Here is a 24,255-nt window from a genome sequence, read left to right on the forward strand (position 1 = left end):
TCAAGGGGGGGGGTACTGTCACGGTTTCGGCCGAGGCTGCCTCTCTCCCTTGCTCGGGCAGGCTTCGGCGTTCGTCGTCTCCGGAATACTAGCTGCCACCGTTGTATGTTTCTATGTTCGTTTGCTTTTGTCTGATTGTTGTACACCTGTTATCGTTTAGTGTAATTAGTGTCCTATAAGTTCTCGTTGTGTTTGTCTAGTGTTGTGTGTGATTGTTTTACTGTCGTGCCGGTAGGCTGGAATATTACTGTTTGCTCGGTTGAGCTATTTTGCTCCTTAGTTTTGGAGTATTTCGTCGCACCTGTTTGTGCGCTTGTGTTTTCGCCTACGTGCGGAGCTTTTGCCTCAGGGCAGTTATTTCGTGTTTGTTTTGCTGTGCATCACTAAAGTCTGTTGGACTAACGTACTGCGTCCTGCGCCTGATTCCACCCACACCCACCTACATCTACCTTGACAAACTGTCAGAGTCAGTTGGAGCACAGGGGGTACTGCTTTCATATCATAGGCCTGCAGTAGCTAAAGCTTAATAATAGTCACACCATACCAAACCTTCACAAACATTTCTAAACTTTATTAGGGTAATATCAAAAGTAAGCCATTGTTTATAGGGAAAATACGAGATGAAGAGAGTATGTAAACCAGGGAAAAAACACACTACCCTCCCTTGTGCCCCCCAAAAAACCACACAACCCTCCCCAAAGCAAAAAAAATGTTTGACAACCCTTGCCTATTTTGGACCACCCCTCCCCCAGTAAATTTTTATCTGTCCTTAACATGACGAAGCTAACTTGCTAGCAAGCTAAGTTTAGCACCTGGCTAACACATTTCAAAACTATGAAATAACACATTTGGAATCATAAAGTAACCAAAAAAGTGTTAAACAAATTAAAATAGATTTTATATTTGAGATTCTTCAAATAGCCACCCTTTGCCTTGATGACAGCTTTTCACACTCTTGGCATTCTCTCAATAAGCTTCACCTGGAATGCTTTTCCAACAGTCTTGAAGGTGTTCCCACATTTGCTGAGCACTTGTTGGCTGCTTTTCCTTCACTCTGCCGTCCGACTCATCCCAAACCATCTCAATTGTGTTGAGGTCGGGGGATTGTGGAGGCCAGGTCATCTGATGCAGCACTCCATCACTCTCCTTCTTGGTAAAATAGCCCTTAAACAGCCTGGAGGTGTGTTGGGTTATTGTCCTGTTAAAAAACAAATGATAGTCCCACTAAGCCCAAACCAGATGGGATGGCGTATCGCTGCAGAATGTTGTGGTAGCTATGCTGGTTAAGTGTGCCTTGAATTCTAAATAAATCACAGACAGTGTCACCAGGAAAGCACCCCCACACCATAATACCTCCTCCTCCATGCTTTATGGTGGGAACTACACATGCAGAGATCATCCGATCACCCACACCGCGTCTCAAAAAGACACACCGGTTGGAACCAAAAATCTCAAATTTCTTCTTTCTTCTTCTTCTTCTTCTTATTGGTGTCCTTTAGTAGTGGTTTCTTTGCAGGAATTCAACCATTAAGGCCTGATTCACACAGTCCCCTCTGAACAGTTGATGTTGAGATGTGTCTGTGACTTGAACTCTGTGAAGCATTTATTTGGGCTGCAATTTCTGAGGTTGGTAACTAATTAACGTACCCTCTGCAGCAGAGGTAACTCTGGGTCTTCCTTTCCTGTGGCGGTCCTCATGAGAGCCAGTTTCATCATAGCGCTTGATGGTTTTTGCGACTGCACTTGAAGAAACTTTCAAAGTTCTTGAAATGTTCCATATTGACTGACCTTCATGTCTTAAAGTAATGATGGACTGTCGTTTCTCTTTGCTTATTTGAGCTGTTCTTTCCATAATATGGACTTGTCTACCAAATAGGGCTATCTTCTTGTCACAACATAACTGATTGGCTCAAACGCATTAAGAAGGAAAGAAATTTCACAAATTAACTTTTAAGAAGGCACACTGTAAGGGTTGGTGTGAGGTGTGACCCAGGTGCGGTGCAGGTTAGACAGTAGGCAGTAGGCAGAGATGGCGAAACAAGGATCTTTACTGGTGGTCCCAAAACCAGGATACAAAACAACGAACTTTTCACTAAAAAGAAAGGCGGAGCAAATAAGACTCCAAAAAACAGGCTGACAGCCAAAATATGAATTACTAACTGTGACTGAAATAATTAATAAACAGGGAGAACACTTCTCACGTACCTGTCCATACGTCCCGCGATCAGACACTGATTAGTACTGCTAGGCATAGTGAAACTAGCAGAGAAAACTGAGCAAGGGAACACAGGGACGTGAGGGCATAAATACACAGGTGAACAGGTAGACACAGGTGACACCAATAGGATCATGATTAGTCCAGACTGTGAGTGAGGAGGTGCCTAAGGTTGTCGGAGGATGACACCTAGTGGGTCGCTCCGGAACTGCAACCCCCTCCTGTAACAGCACACCTGTTAATTGAAATGCATTCCAGGTGACTACCTCATGACGCTGGTTGAGAGAATGCCAAGAGTGTGCACAGCTGTCATCAAGGCAAAGGGTGGCTATTTGAATCTCATATATAAAATATATTTACATTTGTTTAACACTTTTTTGGTTACTACATGATTCCATATGTGTTATTTCATAGTTTTGATGTCTTCACTATTATTCTACAATGTAGAAAATAGTAAAAAATTAAGAAAAACCCTTGAATGAGTAGGTGTGTCCAAACTTTTAACTGGTAGTCTATGTTTTGATTATATTTTTTTATATTAAATGACCTAGACATTATTTGGGTTGAATGCTGTAACAACACAGAATAAAACAAATAATAAAAGTCCCATGATGGTAGTGACTGCCCATTCCTGCTTATCATTTATTAACCATAATTTATTCACATTAATTACTTTAATAGTTTATTACATTTGTTTTATTTGATGACTTTATTATTTCATTCCAAGTCATCATATCCTCTCTACAGAGCTGCTGCCTATGCTGTCTGACAAAATCACTATTTTAGTAGTTCTTCAAAGTAAATAAGGCATACTTTTATGACTGCTGAATACCAACTATCAATCACAGATCATGTATTTTCAGGTAAAGATACCTCGCAAAGCAACTGCTCTCTATCCCTCTCGATAGAGTGTTCTCCTGTCTCTTCTCTCTCTCTCTGTCTGCCCCACATAGACAGGACAAGTAGGCGCGCAATGGATTATGGTCATTGTAGTCAATTGCCACGTTTTCTGCGTTGAACCATGTAGAATATTGGCTTGTTGAAAACTACAACTCACTACTACATCGCACAGTTCGGGCTTGATCTGATTTATCTCTAGAGAAACTGGGCATTGAGCTCACTGAAAAAAAGAAAGAAATGCAATTCAAATAATTGAATCGACGTCAGTCAATTAGTTGTTTAAAAACTGAAAAATTACCGAAATGTCGTTAATCGCTCAGCACTATTCAACATTGGTGCCCTAATCTATTCTAATGTATACTTTAAAGGTATATTTTAATGTCTGTCATTATTGTATTGTTATTTATTCAAGCCTACACTGAGAATGTAGAAAGAGTGCTGTTATTAACTGAACAAGAGGGGAGGCACCGCTATGTACAGTATTGATGACGTCTAGCCCTGATGTCCCTTTTCCTTTTGCCAGATCCGAGAATAAAGCCAACCCTCAGCATGACTCTTTTTACAATCGCCAGAACACAACGCACACGACATCACACATAGGCGCAGCACACCGGCTACATGTGCATGGAGGAATATCGCTGGGTTGCGTAAAGACTGACGAGGACTAGCTACCAAGCCGAGTCTTGCCAGCAAAGCAATTGTTGGTTGGACAAGCACCTTCCATTCGCGAGTCACCAGGATCGACGGCCATCTTTACCGGCTAACGTCAGCTAGCTAGCTACAGTACAGTCAACTATAGCTAAATAATACACAGGCCCCATGTCTGGGCCTCATAGTATTGATGCAAACCAATGTGGATATCAATGTGTGGATTGCTTCGGCTGTAATGGGACTGTCCAGTAGCTGTCAACTGAAGCCATCATCAGGCTACTTACTTGCACCCATACTAACAGAGTCTTTTATTTATGTTTCTTGTGCTATGTAGAAACTATTAGCAAGTCATGGAAATAATCAACTGTATGCTGTTCCATTTATGAAAGTAGCTTAATTAATAGTGATTGTGGTGTTAATCTATCTGTGGAAATCTAAAGAAAGTAACCGTCATTTACACAGGAACAGGGAAACAGAGCATTGCTTTAGAATGCAGTTTCAAGACCCCGTAGGTACACTGAAACTATGCAGAAACTATACAGAAAGTAACAGTAAGGTACACAAACTATGGTCAAAGTCATAGTAATTTACACGGTAACATTGGAACAGAGCACTGCTTTAGAATACAGTGTAAAGGCCCCATTAGGTACACAGAAACTATGGTGAAAGTAGTAATTATAGTTATAGTAATTTACACAGTAACAGGGGAACAGAGCATTGCTTTAGAATACAGTGTCTATGTCCCGTAGGTACACTGAAAATATGGTGAAACTACACATGAAGTAACATGTAAGGTACATCATATTTATTTAAGCACAGTGCTGAAATAACTGGGTAACGACATGAAAGTAATCGGAAACAAGATGGAAACAAGATGGCAACTACCCAGCAACAAGCAAAGACCCAAAAGTGAAAGTTCCAAGTAATTCTTAATAAGTATAGCCTCTATTATTGATAGTTCTTCTTTATTAATAGTTGTTCCTACATAACCAGAATGGCGCAGAGGGGATGGCTGCCGTTTTACGGGTTCCTAACCATTTGTGCTATTTTGTGTTTTTTCGCGTTGTTTGTAACTTATTTTGTACATAATGTTTCTGCCTCTGTCTCTTATGACCGAAAAGAGCTTTGGGATATCAGAACAGCGATTACTCACCTCGAACTGGACAAAGATCTTTTCTTTAACGAGTCGGACGTGAAGGATTTACTGCTGCTCCCGGACCAGGCCCAAATCCCAGTCATTCGCATGAAGAGGAGACGCGATACAGGGGACGCAGATCCGGGTGCCTTGAGCGATTTTGTCCGTGAACGGGTAACCCGCCTCTACCATCCGTCCTATTGGCCAAAGTGCAATCATTGAAGAATATACTGGATGAGCTCAGTTTGAGACTATCCTACCAACGGGACATTAAAAACTGTAATATCTTATATTTTAAACCGAGTCGTGGCTGAACGACGACATGGATAATATACAGTTGGCTGGGTTTTCCGTGCATCGACAAGACAGAACAGCTACCTCCGGTAAGACGAGGGGTGGTCGTCTGTGTCTATTTGACAATAACAGTAGTGAGCTAAATCTAATATTAAAGAAGTCTTGAGGTTTTGCTCGCCTGAGGTAGAGTACCTCATGATAAGCTGTAGACCCCACTATTTACCAAGAGAGTTTTCATCTATATGTGGCAGGGCTTGCAAACTATTACGGACTACAAAAGGAAGCCCAGCCGTGAGCTGCCCAGTGACACGAACCTACCAGACGAGCTAAATTACATCTATGCGCGCTTCGAGGCAAGCAACATTGAAGCATGCATGAGCGCAACAGCTGTTCCGAACTACTGTGTGATCACGCTCTCCGTAGCCGATGTGAGTAAGACCTTTAAACAGGTCAACATTCGGACTACCAGGACGTGTACTAAGAGCATGTGTTGACCAACTGGCAAGTGTCTTCACTGACATTTTCAAACTGTCCCTGACCGAGTCTGTAATACCTACATGTTTCAAGCAGACAACCATAGTCCCTGTGCCCAAGAACGCCAAGGTAACCTGCCTAAATGATTACCGCCACGTAGCACTTACGTCGGTAGCCATGAAGTGCTTTGAAAGGCTGATCATGGCTCCCATCAACACCATCATCCTAGAAATCCTAGACCAACTCCAATTCGCATACCGCCCTAACAGATCCACAGATGACGCAATCTCTATTGCACTCCACACTGCCCTTTCCCACCTGGACAAAAGGAACAGCTAAGTGAGAATGCTGTTCATTGACTACAGCTCAGCGTTCAACACCATAGTGCCCTCAAAGCTCATCACTAAGCTAAGGACCCTGGGACTAAACAGCTCACTCTGCAACTGGATCCTGGACTTCCTGACGGGCCGCTCCCAGGTGGTAAGGGTAGGCAACAAGACATCTGCCACACTGATCCTCAACACGGGGGCCCCTCATGGGTGCATGCTTAGTACCCTCCTGTACTCCCTGTTTACCCACGACTGCATGGTCAAGCACGACGTGGCCAAGCACAACCCATTATTACGTTTGCCGACAACACAACGGTGGTAAGCCTGATCACCGACAACTATGAGACAGCCTATAGCGAGGAGGTCAGAAATATGGAAGTGTGCTGCCAGGACAACAACCTCTCCCTAAACGTGATCAAGACAAAGGACCTGATCATGGACTACAGGAAAAGGAGGGCCGAGCACGCCCCCATTCTCATCGACGGGGCTGTAGTGGAGCAGGTCGAGAGCTTCAGGTTCCTTGGTGTCCACATCACCAACAAACTATCATGGTCTAAACACACCAAGACAGTCGTGAAGAGGGCACGACAATGCCTATTCCCCTTCAGGAGACTAAAAAGATTTGGCATGGGTCCTCAGATCCTCAAAACGTTCTGCAGCTGCACTATCGAGAGCATATTGACTGGTTGCATCACCGCCTGGTATGGAAACTGCTCGTTATCTGACCGCAAGGCGCTACAGAGGGTAGTGCGTATGGCCCAGTACATCACTGGGGCCAAGCTTCCTGCCATCCAGGACCTCTATACCAGGCGGTGTCAGAAGAAGGCCCTAAAAATTGTCAAAGACTCCAGCCACCCTAGTCATAGACTGTTCTCTCTGCTACCGCATGGCAAGCGGTACCGAAGCGCCAAGTCTAGTTCCAAACGGCTCCTTAACAGCTTCTACCCCTAAGCCATAAGACTGCTGAACAGTTAATCACATGGCTACCCGGACTATTTGCATTTTCTTACGCTGCTGCTACTCACTGTTTATTATCTATGCATAGTGACTTTCCCCGTACCTGCAGTGCATTCGGAAAGTATTCAGACCCCTTGACTTTTTCTACATTTTGTTACATTACAGCCTTATTCTAAAATTGATTTTTCCTCATCAATCTACACACAATACCCCATATTGACAAAGCGAAAACAGGTTTTTATAAATTTAGGAAAATGTCTAAAAAAAAAAATTTTTACCGTATTTACAAAATATTCAGACCCTTTGCTATGAGACTCGAATTTGAGCTCAGGTGCATCCTGTTTCCATTGATCATCCTTGAGATGTTTCTACAACTTGATTGGAGTCCACCTGTGGTAAATTCAATTGATTGGACATGATTTGGAAAGGCACACATCTGTCTATGTAAGGTCCCACAGTTGACAGTGCATGTCAGAGCAAAAACCAAGCCATGAGGTCGAAGGAATTGTCCGTAGAGCGCAGTGACAAGATTGTGTCGAGGCACAGATCTGAGAAGGGTACCAAAAAATGTCTGCAGCATTGAAGGTCCCCAAGAACACAGTGGCCTCCATCATTCTTAAATGTAAGAAGTTTGGAACCACCAAGTATCTTCCTAGAGCTGGCCGCCCGGCCAAACTGAGCAATCGGGGGAGTAGGGCCCGATGGTCACTCTGACAGAGCTCCAGAATTCCTCTGTGGAGTTGGGAGAAACTTCCAGAAGGACCAACCATCTCTGCAGCACTCCACCAATCAGGCCTTAATGCACTGTACATGTAGATATTACCTCAATTACCTCGACTAACCTGTACCCCCGCACATTGACTCGGTACCGGTACCCCCTGTATATAGCCTCATTATTGTTATTTATTGTGTTACTTTTTATTTTTATTTTTTATTTTTACTTTAGTTTATTTAGTAAATATTTTCTTAACTGCATTGTTAGCAAGTAAGCATTTCACGGTAAGGTCTACACCTGTTGTGTTCGGCGCATGTGACAAATAAAATGTATATCAATACTTTGCAGCTACAAACAAACTATTAATGATTAATTACCGCGTTCTTACCTGGTTGCTTCCCTCTTATTTCGCTGTTGTTTCCTGGTACTTTCCGGACGTTATCCTCTTATTTCAGCACTGTAAACTAAAGTGCTACCCATAAATGTGATGTTACATCTGTGTTCAGGCTATCCTGAATATGACCAGTCCATCTGATTTAAATTCAACTTTTTCTGTAGAGCAATCCAGGCTTAGAGCCCAATCCTTATCCTTTAATTTCTGCACGCATAACCTTGGCTTTCCCCTAAATCATGTAGGTCTATGAATGTCATTGGCAGGCGTGCATTAAAAGTTACGCACGCATGCAGATCAAGATCCGATTCGGCCCTGAGAATGTACTACTTTACTACTGTCCTGATGAAGTGGAGCATAGAGAGAACGTCATTTTCTGAGGAGAATGTCATTTTCTGAGGAGATTGTATTTTTCTGAGGAAAATGTCATTTTCTGAGGAGAATGTCATTTTCTGAGGAGAATGTATTTTTCTGAGGAGAATGTCATTTTCTGTTACTCTCAGATACCATGTTTCTGTGTAGACATGAATGCGTTTTAGGTTGTAGGTTATCTTAAAGGGTCCCTTACTTGTTGAGGGCATTCTTCAGGTACTGCTGCAGCCACTTGGTCTCGGGGTTGATACACACCTCCTTGTGGTTCTTCAGCTTGGCACTACAAAGAGAGAAAAGAGAGGGATAAGATTAATTGAGAAAGAAGAAAGGGATGAGATTGATAGTTTCTGGTGCCCTGTTCCATTCCAGCACAGACTGCCTAATTTTCACCTCCATTCTATCATCATTTATGTGCAGTGATATGGAAAGCTGTGTATATGCACTGTTGAGGAGAGCTTTCAAGTAAGCATTTCACTGTGCCGTTTATCCTGTGCACATGATCAATTAACTTTGAGTTGATATCGAACATCTATAGGTGCTTATCTCTTAAACCAACCCTTGAGCATCTGAGCCCCATTCAGAGTTGGAGTTCTCCTCTAGTAACAACACAGGAGAAACTCTCTGGACAATATCTCACTCAGGCAGCTCACTAAGGCTGCGCTGGAGGGATGTCGCTCTAAAATTCGACAATATTCTCTAACTCCATTTACAGTCACAGCCTTAGTCAATAAAAGTTAGCGTTACATCACTTTCCTGAACTCTACATTGTCTCCATATCTTTACGGGCTTAAGCCGCGCTGCTCTGGCATCACCCCTTCTTGTTATATGTGCCACCAACCGCTATCCTCACCCACTATAATCATACTGTTATCACCTTAATATCTGTCCTAGGCTAGCAGATTAAATGACCACTAGCTTGTCAACTGTGCATTTGGCTGCTTGAATTAAGAGATCCAGTCACTTCTGTCTGTCACTCATGAAGCTATCAACTAGTTAATTCCTCATCCCTAGCCCAGTTTCTATTTTTTACCAGGTCAGTTGACTGAGAACACATTCTCATTTACAGTAATGACCCAGGGAATAGTTACAGGGGAGAGGAGGGGGGGTGAATGAGCAAATTGGAAGCTGGGGATGATTAGGTGGCAATGATGGTATGAGGGCCAGATTGGGAATTTAGCCAGGACACCAGGGTTAACACCCCTACTCTTATAATAAGTGCCATGGGATATTTTAGTGACCACAGAGAGTCAGGACACCTGTTTAACGTCCCTTCCGAAAGATGACACCCTACAAAGGGCAATGTCCCCAATCACAGCCCTGGGGCATTGGGATATGTTTTTACACCAGAGGTAAGAGTGCCTCCTACTGGCCCTCCAACACCACTTCTAGCAGCATCTGGTCTCCCATCCAGGGACCGACCAGGCTTAGCTTCAGTGGCAAGCCAGCAGTTGGATGCAGGGTGGTATGCTGCTGGCATGTTAAATAGTCCCCTTGGAGGAGATATGTTTCAGATGTAGCCAAATTATCTGCAGATACACACATTAGAGAAGTGGAGATTTACAAGTGTTACAGATTGGAATTCCTGGAGAGTTTTAAGCATTTAGCTGTATTGGTTTTAATGATAGACAGTTGAAGATTGGTAAGTAGAGGGATCCATGATCCATCCCATCTTGCCTTTTGACGGAATAACCCCAACCATGTAGCTATTGGATATGTCCAGAATAACCTGTGTGGCTATTGGCTTAGTCCAGAATAACTGTAACCTATTTGCAGACGGGGTATGGGTTAGATCACATGTCTCTATGTGGGGGTCAGTGCTTGAAGTGTGTAGTACACGTTATAAACATAACATGTTTAGCCTGTTAGTATACAGTGTATGTTAGTGCCTTGTACCGATGACCATATCACAGCTGTGCTAAAATCACAATGAAGCATGCCAAGCTCTCATCTATTATTGCTTAACATACACACCCCACCTCTCTCCACACACACACACACACAACAATCTCATAATGTTGAGCAGTATCAGACCCTATGAGTTAGGAGTTAGATGAAAGCCACAGTGTATGAGAAAACAGGCCAATTATTTAGAGCTGCTATTAATGTTTTCCTGTTGAAAATAAAACTTTATCCAATTCCCAACCCCCTCACGCACACTCTTTTTCACGATACACTTCCTATGGATGTGTCTAATTATGTGTGCATGGCTTACAGAATGGACAATGAGAAGGGCATCAGCAGTGTGTTTGTGTGTTTGTGTGTGCGCCTCAGGAGCTCCTTTCACTGGCCGTCAGCTCCATGGGATTGATGGTGTGAAATGTCTGACCAGAAGGATCGACCTGTCACCCCTTTTAGAGCCAGGAGATCTTGGGAGTGTGTGTGCATGAGCTTGCCTGTAACCTGTGTGTGTGTGTGTGTGTGTGTGTATTTGTGTATGTGTGTGTGTGAGAGAGAGAGAGAGAGAGAGAGAGAGAGAGAGAGAGAGAGAGAGAGAGAGAGAGAGAGAGAGAGAGAGAGAGAGAGAGAGAGAGGGTGTGTGTGTGTGCGCCTCAGGAGCTCCTTTCACTGGCCGTCAGCTCCATGAGATTGATGGTGTGAAATGTCCGACCAGAAGGAGAGACCTATCACCCCTTTTAGCGCATGATCTTGCCTATAACCTGTGCATGTGTGTGTTGGCGAGGTACTCACATCACTTGGAAGGGGCAGTTGGGTGTGTGTAGGAACTTCAGTTCTCTGATGTTGCGCTGGGGGACGGTGTTAACTGTAGAACGACACCAGCACCTCTCGATCATACTGAAGGGCTTAGCTGAAGAGGGGGTAGAACAGAGAACATTAATATAATATACAGTAATATTAAGAGATAAGTGGAGAACATGAAAACACCACCTCATTGTCTCAGAAACCATGAGAGAACACAAGGCCTATTGGAAAATACTGACAGAGAGGAGCAAGGCCCCCACTGTCAAGTGGATCATGGAGAACATTAATATTATCCTACACTGTAAGACTTTTCGGTAATTTCAACAGTAAAACACTGTGGAATGCACTGTAAAATATCTTAAATGTGTTTTACAGAATTTATGCTGTATATTGCACTGCATTATGGGTAAAATGCTGAGAAATACTGTTATTAACTGTAATTGAAAGCCTCCTGTAAAAATTACTTTAACATACTGTATTTCTTTACAGGAATAGCTTATGCCTACCGTATATTAAAATGTTCAGTTTCAGACGCCAACCTGCTGTCGGGTGAGACGCATGAAGCTCAGACATTTTAAATTTTTATTTTTTAAAGATATTAATTGTTGTAATGATTATGCTTCTCTGTACCGCAGCCTCTGGGTGTCATAGTGAATCAACTGACTCGTGACCATTATGTTTGCACCATTACTACAGAGAAAACGGCTTGTTTCCAGCCCAAACAGTTCAAACGGGCGGCAGGTAGCTTAGTGGTGAAGAGCGTTGTGCCAGTAACCGAAAGGTCGCTGGTTCTAATCCCCGAGCCGACTAGGTGAAAAATCTGTCGCTGTGCCCTTGAGCAAGGCACTTAACCCTAATTGCTCATGTAAGTCGCTCTGGATAAGAGCGTCTGCTAAATGACTAAAATGTAAATGTAAATGATATTACCCATATTACCGGTGCAACGTTTTTTTCTTTCTATATGTTTGCTGTTAAAAAATCATGTTGTTTTTACAGCATTATACAATAAAACTAAAAGCAATGTACCGTATTAATTATTTATAGTAAATTGAATACAGTACCCTACTTTATCTTTGGAGCTCCAAAAACCTTTTAACCACTACTGGGGGCAGGGTATTGTTGTTTCTGGCTCATTAACATATTTTGAACTGTGCCTAGAAAGAGGCTCAATTTGTTGCACCCATGAGTGAGAGTGCTGTACCAATTTAACTGATAAGTGGTAGCAGTGTCCCCACAAATGTTTATAGGGGACAGATTGGAGTGGCAGCAAGTATCAAACCCTTAATGGTTGAATATTTACCATGACCTTGGTCTGTTTTGCCCTGTGCTCACTGCAAGTTTGGAATCCTTTAAACTCAGCTACTGCTCTGGTTAACCGTTGGGCATCATTTGAGTTCAATATCATTACATTATAAAAAAAATGTACGTCAATATTTTTCTGAGAAAGCCATGTATGCATTAATGAATCGATTATACAATCATGCAATCAATTTGACTTTGTTTTTACCAATCTAACTACATAATAACAATGGTAAGTATTTATTAGAATAGTAAATCTCTATTGATTAAACTGGGTAAATCAAGATATAGCCTAGGCCTATTCACAACAGGTGATTGCGTAATCAATAGGAGTGTGAGCATGCATTGAGTTATTGATCTTGTTTTGGCTGATTTCATGGGGCTACAGATGACAAACAATCTGTTTCCCTTCCATTTGGGACTTGTTTTATTGTACTGATCAACAATATTTGCATAGAAGTAGCATTTTTTATAAAAATGTGTGCTGTCTCTTTAACCAGTAATGATGTCATTCAAGAGGCAAGAGGGGTTCGCTGAAGCAATCGATAATCTTTGGGAGAGACGTGAGAGCAAGACCGATTTAAGTGAATTAATACAGTTTTGGGGTCAATCAGTTTGAAATCAGCATATTTTGCGTTATGGTTTGCATATTATCACAAACAAAGTACTAGGGGTAGTGAATTGATGTTGGCTTCAGCTGTAAGCAAGCAAAGAAAGTTAGCATACCAAGCTGGAAGCTACCGGTATCTTCTTGCATTATAAAGTGTTCTAGCCTGTATGGATTTGTTTTTGGCAAACAGTAATGATAAGTTTCAATATTTCTACATGTCGTGTCACATTATGCAAGTGTGTTAACTTCTGTGCAGGTGCAGCATGAATGGGGAGCTAACATGATGCAGCCCAGACACCCAGTGCAGGCTAAGTGGAGCATGCACGGTGCGCTCGCGCTATAAGGGGGACATAGACTGTGCTGATGAACTTGATCCGTGAGACACATTTGGCAGAAGTACAGAAAGTAACAAAAATTCTAGCACATAACCGTTTTACATGTTCTATATAGAAAAAGTACAGATGCGTCGGTATGCCGTGCAATACTATTTGTTAAAGGAACGTGCCTGACATTTTTTACCTCAAAATCATTGTCCTGATCACGTTACGAACATGTAGGTCTGTGAAAACAGCTTCAAAATGCATTCTGTAGACCTAAAGCTAGGTATGGATATTTTCCAGATTTTACCCTCAGTGACGTATTTGGGGGTAATCACGTGTTTGTTTTTTTACTACAACAAGCTTTAGGGATGAGTGAGGTTGATTTCCTGGTCTCTGCTTGTCCCATCCCCGAATGCGGGGAATTTGAAATAGTGGGCGTTTCATAGTTAAACAGCCATGAAACTGTAGTTCTGTGTGAGTCAGAGAGCTTCTATCATTACTACTGTCAGAGAACCTAGAGTGTGTAGAATGGATGCAGCAAACGATGAGCCCCCCCCCCCCTACGATTATAACTTTTATCAAGTGTTGTTGAATGATAATATCCAACCGTATTTGAACCAGAATACAGTGAGGAGTAAATAAGACGACGACAAGAGGAATATCTGGTGAGTCAAGCAGCAGCGGCTGCTGCCGAAGATGTAGCTGGGGGTCTCGCACGAACACTGACTGGTGGTGCCTATGTGGAAACTGCCCAGTAATGGCTACAGAGACATAGAGTGTTTGTTGTAATGACTGGGACCGGGCACAGTTTTTGTTGCCCACCATTGCCACCTACAGCCAAGGTGACAACTTTGTGTGATCGATCATCCAAGTTTCAACCCTCACATGGACCGAGGTGTGTTGGAGACATTCTTCAGTATCCAAGTTTCACGTTTTATTTATCACATGCACATGTACAGTGAAATGTTTAAGATGCAAGCCCTTCCCAACAATGCAGTCTTCAATATCAAAATAGTATAACTAATTTTGTATTAAAGAAACACGAGAAATAAGACAGGAAGAAAAGAAACAGGAGAGTGTAAGACCCCTTGACCTTTTCCACATTTTGTTACGTTACAGCCTTATTAAAAAATGGATTTAAAAAAATGTCCTCATCAATCTACACACAATACCCCATAACAGGTTTTTAGAATGTTTTGCACATGTATTAAACATAAAAAACAGAAATACCTTATTTATATAAGTATTCAGACCCTTTGCTATGAGACTCGAAATTGAACTCAGGTGCATCCTGTTTCATCCTTGAGCTGTTTCTACAACTTGATTGGAATCCACCTGTGGTAAATTCAATTGATTGGACATGATTTGGAAAGGCACACACCTGTCTAGATATGGTCCTACAGTTGACAGTGCATGTCTGAGCAAAAGCAAAGCCATGAGGTCAAAGGAATTGTCCGTAGACCTCCGAGACAGAATTGTGTCGAGGCACAAATCTGGGGAAGGGTACAAAAAAATTTCTGCAGCATTGAAGGTCCCCAAGAACACAGTGGCCTCAATCATTCTTCAATGGAAGAAGTTTAGAACCACCAACACTCTTCCTAGAGCTGGCCAAACTGAGCAAACTGAGAAGGGCCTTGGTCAGGGAGGTGACCAAGAACCCGATGGGCACTCTGACAGAGCTCCAGAGTCCCTCTGTGGAGATGGGAGAACCTTCCAGAAGGACAACCATCTCTGCAGCACTCCACCAATCAGGCCTTTATGATAGAGTGGCCAGATGGAAGCCACTCCTCAGTAAAAGGCACATGACAGCACACTTGGAGCTTGCCAAAAGGCACCTAAAGGACTCTCAAACCATCGGAAACAAGATTCTCAGGTCTGATGAAACCAAGATTTAACTATTTTGCCTGAATGCCAAGCGTCATGTCTGGAGGAAACCTGGCACCATCCCTACAGTGCAAAGCATGGTGGTGGCAGCATCATGCTGTGGGGATGTTTGTCAGCGGCAGGGACTGGGAGACTATTCAGGATCGAGGCAAAGATGAACGGACCAAAGTACAGAGAGATCCTTGATGAAAACCTGCTCCAGAGTGCTCAGGACCTCTGAATGGGGTGAAGGTTAATCTTCCAACAGGACAACGACCCTAAGCACACAGCCAAGACGACGCAGGAGTGGCTTCGGGACAAGTCTCTGAATGTCCTTGAGTGGCCCTGCCAGAGCCCGGACTTGAACCTGATCAAACATCTCTGGAGACACCTGCAAATAGCTGTGCAGCGACACTCCCCATCCAACCTGACAGAGCTTGAGAGGATCTGCAGAAAAGAATGGGAGAAACTCCCCAAATACAGGTGTGCCAAGCTTGTAGCGTCATACCCAAGAAGACTCAAGGCTGTAATCGCTGGCGAAGGTGGTTCAACAAAGTACTGAGTAAAGGGTCTGTATACTTAAGTAAATGGGTTATTTCCTTTTTTAGCAAAAATTTCGACAAACCTGTTTTTGTTTTGTCATTATGGGGTATTGTGTGTAGATTGACGCGGGGGGGGAAACAATTTAATCAATTTTAGAATAAGGCTGTAACGTAACAAAATGTGGAAAAGTCAAGGGGTCTGAATATTTTCCGAATGCACTGTATATACATGGTCAGTGCCAGTACCAAATGTACTGTGTGCAGGGATACTGGATTAGTTGAGGTAGATATGTACATGTTTGCCCTCAGAACAGCCTCAATTAGTTGGGGCATTAACTCTACAAGGTGTCGAAAGCATTCCACAGGGATGCTGGCCCATGTTGACTCCAATGCTTCCCACAGTTGTGTCATGTTGGCTGGATGTCCTTCGGGTGGTTGACCATTCTTGATACACACAGGAAACTGTTGAGCGTGAAAAACCCAGCAACGTTGCAGTTCTTGACACACTCAAACTGGTACACCTGGCACCTACTACCATACCCCGTTCAAAGGCACTTAAATATTTTGTCTTGCCCATTTAGCCTTTGAATGGCACACATACACAATCCATGTCTCAAGGCTTAAAAATCCTTATTTAACCTGTCTCCTCCCATTCATCTACACTGATTGAAGTGGATTTAACAGGTGACATCAATAAGGGATCATAGCTTTCATCTGGATTCACCTGGTCAGTCTATGTCATGGAAAGAGAAGTTCACTCAGTGTATATACAGGTAAAAGTCAGTAAATTAGAATATTTTGAAAAACTTGATTTATTTCAGTAATTGCATTCAAAAGGTGTAACTTGTACATTATATTTATTCATTGCACACAGACTGATGCATTCAAATGTTTATTTCATTTAATTTTGATGATTTGAAGTGGCAACAAATGAAAATCCAAAATTCCGTGTGTCACAAAATTAGAATATTGTGTAAGGGTTACATTTTGAAGACACCTGGTGCCACAAACTAATCAGCTGATTAACTCAAAACACCTGCAAAGGGCTTTAAATGGTCTCTCAGTCCAGTTCTGAAGCCTACACAAACATGGGGAAGACTTCAGATTTGACAGCTGTCCAAAAGGCGACCATCGACACATTGCACAAGGAGGGAAAGACACAAAAGGTTATTGCAGAAGAGGCTGGCTGTTCTCAGAGCTCTGTGTCCAAACACATTAATAGAGAGGCAAAGGGAAGGAAAAACTGTGGTCAGAAAAAGTGTACAAGCGATAGGGATCACCGCGCCTAGTCAAGATTGTGAAAAAAACCCATTCAAAAATGTGGGGAGATTCACAAGGAGTGGACAGCTGCTGGAGTCAGGGCTTCAAGATCCACCACCAAGAGACGCTTGAAAGACATGGGTTTCAACTGCCGCATACCTCGTGTCAAGCCACTGTTGACCAAGAAACAGCGCGAAAAGCGTCTCACCTGGGCTAAGGAAAAAAAAGAGCTGGACTGCTGCTGAGTGGTCTAAAGTCATGTTTTCTGACGAAAGCAAATTTTGCATTTCCTTTGGAAATCGAGGTCCCAGAGTCTGGAGGAAGACAGGAGAGGCACAGGATCCACGTTGCCTGAAGTCTAGTGTAAAGTTTCCACCATCAGTGATGGTTTGGGGTGCCATGTCATCTGCTGGTGTCGGTCCACTCTGTTTCCTGAGATCCAGGGTCAACGCAGCCGTCTACCAGCAAGTTTTAGAGCACTTCATGCTTCCTGCTGCTGACCTGCTCTATGGAGATGGAGATTTCAGGTTCCAACAGGACTTGGCGCCTGCACACAGCGCAAAATCTACCCGTGCCTGGTTTACGGACCATGGTATTTCTGTTCTAAATTGGCCAGCCAACTCCCCTGACCTTAGCCCCATAGAAAATCTGTGGGGTATTGTGAAAAAGGAAGATGCAGAATGCCAGACCCAACAACGCAGAAGAGTTGAAGGCCACTATCAGAGCAACCTGGGCTCTCATAACACCTGAGCAGTGCCAGAAACTCATCGACTCCATGCCACGCCGCATTAATGCAGTAATTGAGGCAAAAGGAGCTCCAACCAAGTATTGAGTATTGTACATGCTCATATTTTTCATTTTCATACTTTTCAGTTGGCCAACATTTCTAAAAATCCCTTTTTTGTATTAGCCTTAAGTAATATTCTAATTTTGTGACACACGGAATTTTGGATTTTCATTTGTTGCCACTTCAAATCATCAAAATTAAATGAAATAAACATTTGAATGCATCAGTCTGTGTGCAATGAATAAATATAATGTACAAGTTACACCTTTTGAATGCAATTACTGAAATAAATCAAGTTTTTCAAAATATTCTAATTTACTGACTTTTACCTGTATATTCTGGACTCTGACATTACTCGTTCTAATATTTCTATATTTCTTCATATTTTATTTATATTTTTTAGATTTGTGTGTATTGTTTTGTATTGTTAGGTATTACTGCACTGTTGGACTGAGGAATTTGAAGCTTTTCACCCTCTCCACTGCGGCCCTGTAGGCTGTCTCGTCGTTGTTGGTAATCAGGCCTACCAATGTTGTGTCGTCTGCAAATTGAGGATTGAGTTCAAGACGTGCGTGGCCATGCAGTCATGGGTGAACAGGGAGTACAGGAGGGGGCTGAGCACGTGTTGAGGATCAGCATAGAGAAGGTGTTGTTGCCTACCTTCACATCAGGAAGTTCAGGACACAGTTGCACAGAGCGGGGCTCAGACCCAGGGCCCCTTAGTGATGAGCTTGGAAGGCACTATGGTGAAGGTTGCGCTGTAGTCGATGAACAGTATTCTTACATAGGTATTCCTCTTGTCCAGATGGTATAGGGCAGGGTGCAGTGCGATGGCGATTGCGTCATCCGTGGATCTGTTGAGGCGGTATGCAAATTGTAGTGGGTCTAGGGTGTCGTGTAAGGCGGAGGTGATATGAGCCTTAACTAGCCTCTCAAAGAACTTCATGATGACAGAAGTGACTGCTATGGGGCGACAGTCATTTAGTTCAATTACCTTCGCTTTCTTGGGTACAGGAACAATGGTGGACATCTTTAAGCAAGTGGGGACAACAGACTGGGATAGGGAGAGATTGAATATGTCCGTAAACACTACAGCCAGCTGCTCTGCACATGATCTGAGGACGCGGCCAGGGATGTCGTCTGGGCCGGTAGCCTTGTGAGGGTTAACACGCTTAAATATTTTACTCACATCGGCCATGGAGAATGAGAGCTCATGGTCCTCATGTGCGGCAGTGGCCGGCGTCGGTGGCACTGTGTTTTCCTCGAAGCGGGTGAAGAAGGTGTTTAGGTTGTCTGGGAGCAGACGTCGGCTTGGGGGGGAGAGGGGGATATACACAGCCATGACGATGACCAAAGGAAAATTATCTCAGGAGGTAATGCGGTCTGCATTTGAGGGTAAGGTATTCCAGATTGGGAGAACAAAAAAAAGGACTTGAGTTCCTGTAACTTACCACAATCACACCATGAGTAGTAAATCATGAAACATACACCTCCACATTTGTTTTTCCCGGAGTGTTCTTTCTTCCTGTCCGCGGGATGGACGGAGAACCCCGCTGGCTGAATGGATGGGGACAGTATATCCAGAGAGCCATGATTCCCTAAAACAGAGTATGTTACGGTCCCTGATGTCTCTCTGGAAGGAGATCCTCGCCCTGAGCTTGCCTACTTTTTTGTCCTGGGACTAAACGTTAATGAGTAAAATATTCGGAAGCGGTAGATGGTATGCACGCCTCCTGAGTCTGATGAAGAGCCCACTCCTTGTTAATTTTTCTTGCAAAGGAGACTTGGAGTAGCCCCCGGGATGAATGGAATTGCCTCAGGGAGTTCAAACAAAGGATCCAATTTAGGGATTTCAAATTTTTGGTCGAAATGCTGGTGAGTGATTGCCGATCTAATATCCCAAAGTTGCTTTCGGCTGTAGGTAATGAAAGAAATGTTCTGAGCAAATAATGTAAAAAATAACACCAAAAAATATAAATAAAATACTCGCTAGGGATTTTAGATCCAACGTGGAGCCAGGCACAACTGTCTTCACCGGCGTAACGAATGAGACCAAAATATTCTGGACATTCCTCGCGAACACCTTTTTTTCCAGCAATTGGGCTGTAATGCATCGCATGCGCTATCACAACAGCTGTTCGTCACTTGACTGTCACTCAGATAATTCCTTCCTGGATCAGACGATGATGTGTGAAAATATCACAGAGTAACTAACCAAATGCGCATCCAACAAGTATTATGCAAATTATTGAAGAACCACATTAAAGACAGTATTGATTTAGGTTTTAAGCATCAAGGTAAGGTGACTCTTTTGGTTATAAGCATTCCATTTTGCAATCACATTTATTATTTTGGATTTGTGTGCCCATGAAAACTGTTTTCACCCCATAACATAAGGAGACATGAAATGTTACGTAGTTACACTGCATTTCTGAGAGCGCTATACAAAAAACTGTCCGACAGCTAGATCTAGGATTCTTACAGGGTTCAAGTTCAATGTCAAATATAACTGATTAATGCTTAATATATGATATAACGACAACTTACACTTTTTATGCCACACGATTTTAGACAAATCCGTCAAGATACCAACCATAATAAAGGGTTAAACAGGTTTTTAATCAACTTGTGAATTTTATTGTACTATAGCTATGACCCCCCCTTATATCATAATGTAATTACATGAAAAAAATGGCAATTATCAATTACTTATCAACAGCTGTAACAAGTTGTCCAGTGTAGGAAATCCTCACTGGTTACCTAGTTTATAGAAAGACCCACATGCACGCACTGTTGGAGGTGTTGTATTTTACACTAGGCTATGAATGCTTTATAAATGTCTAGGCTACTTGTTATTGCTGCTCATGGGGAATATGACACTAAAGGAAAATTCAAAGGGCCATTCATTTGAACAGTTTAGTTGAAAATAAAATGATTTTCATAGGCTATATGAAAGTGAACGTGGAACTAGATAATGAATCATCAAAATAAAGCATGTTTAACCCAGAGCACTCTTTCAATGATTCAAACTAGATGTAATACATAACATAAAATAGTTTACGTTCTATAATTAATTTCGATCAGGAAAAAATAATTATGCTAGGGCCACTACAAATCAAATACATGCTAGGGTGTCTAATCAAAAACGCATCTTTTGACCAATGGGTAAATTATGTTAATTGTGCAGATAAAAGTTATTTTAGTTTTTCCCCTTTTAGGATGGCCAAAATTAGGGTGACTAAATCAATGGAGGCCAGAGAAAAAAAGTGGTCACAGATTTGGAAAATTGCACAGCATCATGTCAGCTAGGCTGGAGGTAGGGCTGCATGATTAATTTCATTCAGATCGAAATTGCGATATTGACATGAGCAATATCCATATTGCAAAATGCTGCCAATTTCTAATTTCTTTGACACTCGTTAATAAAACAAAAACTAGACTGCAGTAACTCCTCCAATGAGATGCCCTAGACACTGTTCATTCACTCTCTACATGCACAGAGGATGCTGACCAATCACATGCGGGCTCTCTCACTCTGCATGGCATGCACATGCTGGCCAATCACAAGCGTCCCCGCTTAGAGCGCGCAGTTAGATGCTGGTGAGGAGAGAAAGGGCTTTACCAAAGACTGTACCATATGAGGTTTACATGCTGACAACACGCGAGCGTTGCAAAATAAATGTACACATAGATGTTATTCAGTCATTTCATCCAAACTGCTCGTGCTTCAACAAACGTCTGCGTAGCCAGGCGCTAAAATAGAACTCGGTTCTATTTTTCATGCATGAAACGGTGCAAGTCCTGCCTCTCCCATCTCCTCATTGGTTTTTAGGAGCATATACCCACGTTGGTGATTGAAAGATGAACTGAGGTCCACACTCCAGTCCAGTTGGTGGTGGTAATGCACCTTAAAGTTGGTTGCCAACCACCATATAAAGTCCAAAGAAGAAGAAATTGCGATGAATGTTTAATGCTTTTCGACCTGTCCCCAAATTAATATAGTTGGTTCAGAGTTTGTTTTGATATTTCAACCTGCATGTCCCTGATCGCGTCTGGTGTGGATGTACAAAATCAACATGCGCGCGATGGCGCACTCGGACGCACGCTCGCACCCGGTCTGTCAGCATGTTAGACCTCAAGAGTGTGTGTAGGAAACATGAGTGCTGCTAGTGCTAACGAGAACTTTGATTTGGTCTCAATGAAGGGCACATCTTCAGTGGTATGGCAGTATTTCGGCTACAGGCAAACCGATCACAACCAGTGTCGTGTAAAAAGTGCGTAAGAGAGGCAACAAGACAAAAAACGCCAGACAGCAGCAAAGTCCCTCTGCCACAACCAACCACCTACCTTTAACAGGCATTGATTGCCGAAGCGTTTTCAAGTGTAAGGTATGGAAAAACATCCCACAGACGCATAGAAATCACAAAGGCTATCACATAGCCAAAGATATGGTTCCTATTTACACAGTCTGCAAAGACGGCTTCAAAGGGATGATAAACAAGCTGGACAGGAGATACAAGATTCCATCTCGCACATATTTCTCCCAAATAGCCATCCCAACACTGTATAACAAAATTAAGGGTGAAGTTGAATGACTGGACCAGCCTCCAATGTTTTGGCCACAGGCTGCACCTTGCAATTGGTAGGCTACGTGTTACATGTTTTTAAGGCACTTTGACTTATAATTACCATTATAATAACGATTGTGATTACATAATTACACAATCATAAGCTTCCTATTCCGTCTGCAGCCTATGGCTGCTTGAATAAATAATTAACTTAGGTTATTTAAGAACTCATAATGGTAAAATAGGAAATAGGAACTAATTAATTAATGAATAAGTGCTGCTGCGCTTATAGCACACTATATTTTGATGATCATGTTAAAAATGTATGGCTCACTTTCCTGTTGAACTCGTCATCTTTCTTCTCGAATCCGCAGGACATAAAACAATATAGAGGTAAGATAGATATCGATTTTGAGACATGACATGTAGTATTTTCATATTTTAGTATATGCTTTTGATGTTCTTTTTTGAAGATCTCTCACAAAAACAAGCATATCTCTGTGAAATGTCAACGGAGAATTGAGCATACAGCAAGCTTTTTATTTTCAAAGAATTTTACATTTAATTCAGCTCATGTCATGCTAATTTAGCTTTTTGCGACAGGTGAAAACAACTTTCAATGACAACCACCACAACATGTAAAAAGTTGCTGCGAGAAAGTAGCACCGCTCTTTCAACAGAGCTCGGTTGTATTAGGTTACGATACAGAGTGGGTGGACACCCCATAACATGCATTATCGAATTCGATGTAGCTCAAGCATGGTGTAAACTAGGCAGACCGAATGAACAACGTATTATTATTATTATTATAAGTGACTAATTTAGGGGATAAACAGTAGAAAGACAAAAATCAACAGCTGCACGTCTCACTAAAACAGCCGCAGAACATGCAGCGCCTCGGGGACACACATAACCACTGCGCGAGGGTGTAGAAAACCTCCACACAATGCTTTATTTGAATAACGAAATACAGATATAATAGCTAGGATCATCCAAAGTAGCCTACCTTGTGAGAAAGGAGCGTATGTCGCCACAGCAAGCACAGACATAACCGCCAAGAGTTTCAAATCCATGATGAACGATAACGATACCGGTAATCTGTTCAGTGTAGAGTCCAGAGCGCACTGTGACAGTCGGATAGTGTGTCGGATTGTTGAAGTTATGCATGGTGCAAGGGGGAGAAAGGGGAAGTGGGAGTGTCTGAGGATGAAGAAATTAAGTGGGAGTGTGTGTGGATTTGATTTATGACCCCCTGGCAAGCTGAGTTTCCTCTGGATCTCTGGACCTAAATCAAGGTGGTACGGAAATCTGTGCAAACTTCCCCTGCTTTAACCCCAGGCTGGTGGCATAATGGCACATTCTGTATCTTTGGCTTTGGGAACTGGAATTGATAGCGTTTAGTGGGACAGTGCATTTGTTATGCCTAGGGTGGTACAGAGGGAAGAAAAGTTACTCATAAATTAGCTATGCATTCTGCTCTGACTTTTATATGGTCGCTGCATTCATAGCAATGGCAGGATAAATTTTTACACATGTACAGTGGGGAAAAAAAGTATTTAGTCAGCCACCAATTGTGCAAGTTCTCCCACTTAAAAAGATGAGAGAGGCCTGTAATTTTCACCATAGGTACACGTCAACTATGACAGATAAAATGAGGAAAGAAATTCCAGAAAATCACATTGTAGGATTTTTAATGAATTTATTTGCAAATTATGGTGGAAAATAAGTATTTGGTCAATAACAAAAGTTTCTCAATACTTTGTTATATACCCTTTGTTGGCAATGACTGTCAGGGCGTGTTGTAGGTGTAGTGTAGGAATCAAACGCAGGACGCAGACTGAATGTTCCAAAGGCTGTATTTCTGGCCCAACAC

General features: G+C 42.5%; 1 protein-coding gene across 1 annotated transcript in view; it reads right to left on the bottom strand.

Moving 5' to 3' along the window:
• The window catches only part of LOC121553219 (stromal cell-derived factor 1), a 43,894-nt gene extending 20,362 nt beyond the window's left edge, over positions 1-23,532 (bottom strand). Inside the window, exons 1-3 of the mRNA XM_041866227.1 lie at positions 23,389-23,532; positions 11,122-11,239; positions 8,630-8,713 (exon numbers count right to left, since the gene is read on the bottom strand). Of these exons, the coding sequence (XP_041722161.1) occupies positions 8,630-8,713; positions 11,122-11,239; positions 23,389-23,455 (269 nt within the window). The 5' untranslated portion in view covers positions 23,456-23,532. The remainder of the gene's footprint in view (positions 1-8,629; positions 8,714-11,121; positions 11,240-23,388) is intronic.
• Positions 23,533-24,255: the final 723 nt, after the last annotated feature.

Source organism: Coregonus clupeaformis, chromosome 27 (assembly GCF_020615455.1).
Source record: "Coregonus clupeaformis isolate EN_2021a chromosome 27, ASM2061545v1, whole genome shotgun sequence".
NCBI lineage: Eukaryota > Metazoa > Chordata > Actinopteri > Salmoniformes > Salmonidae > Coregonus > Coregonus clupeaformis.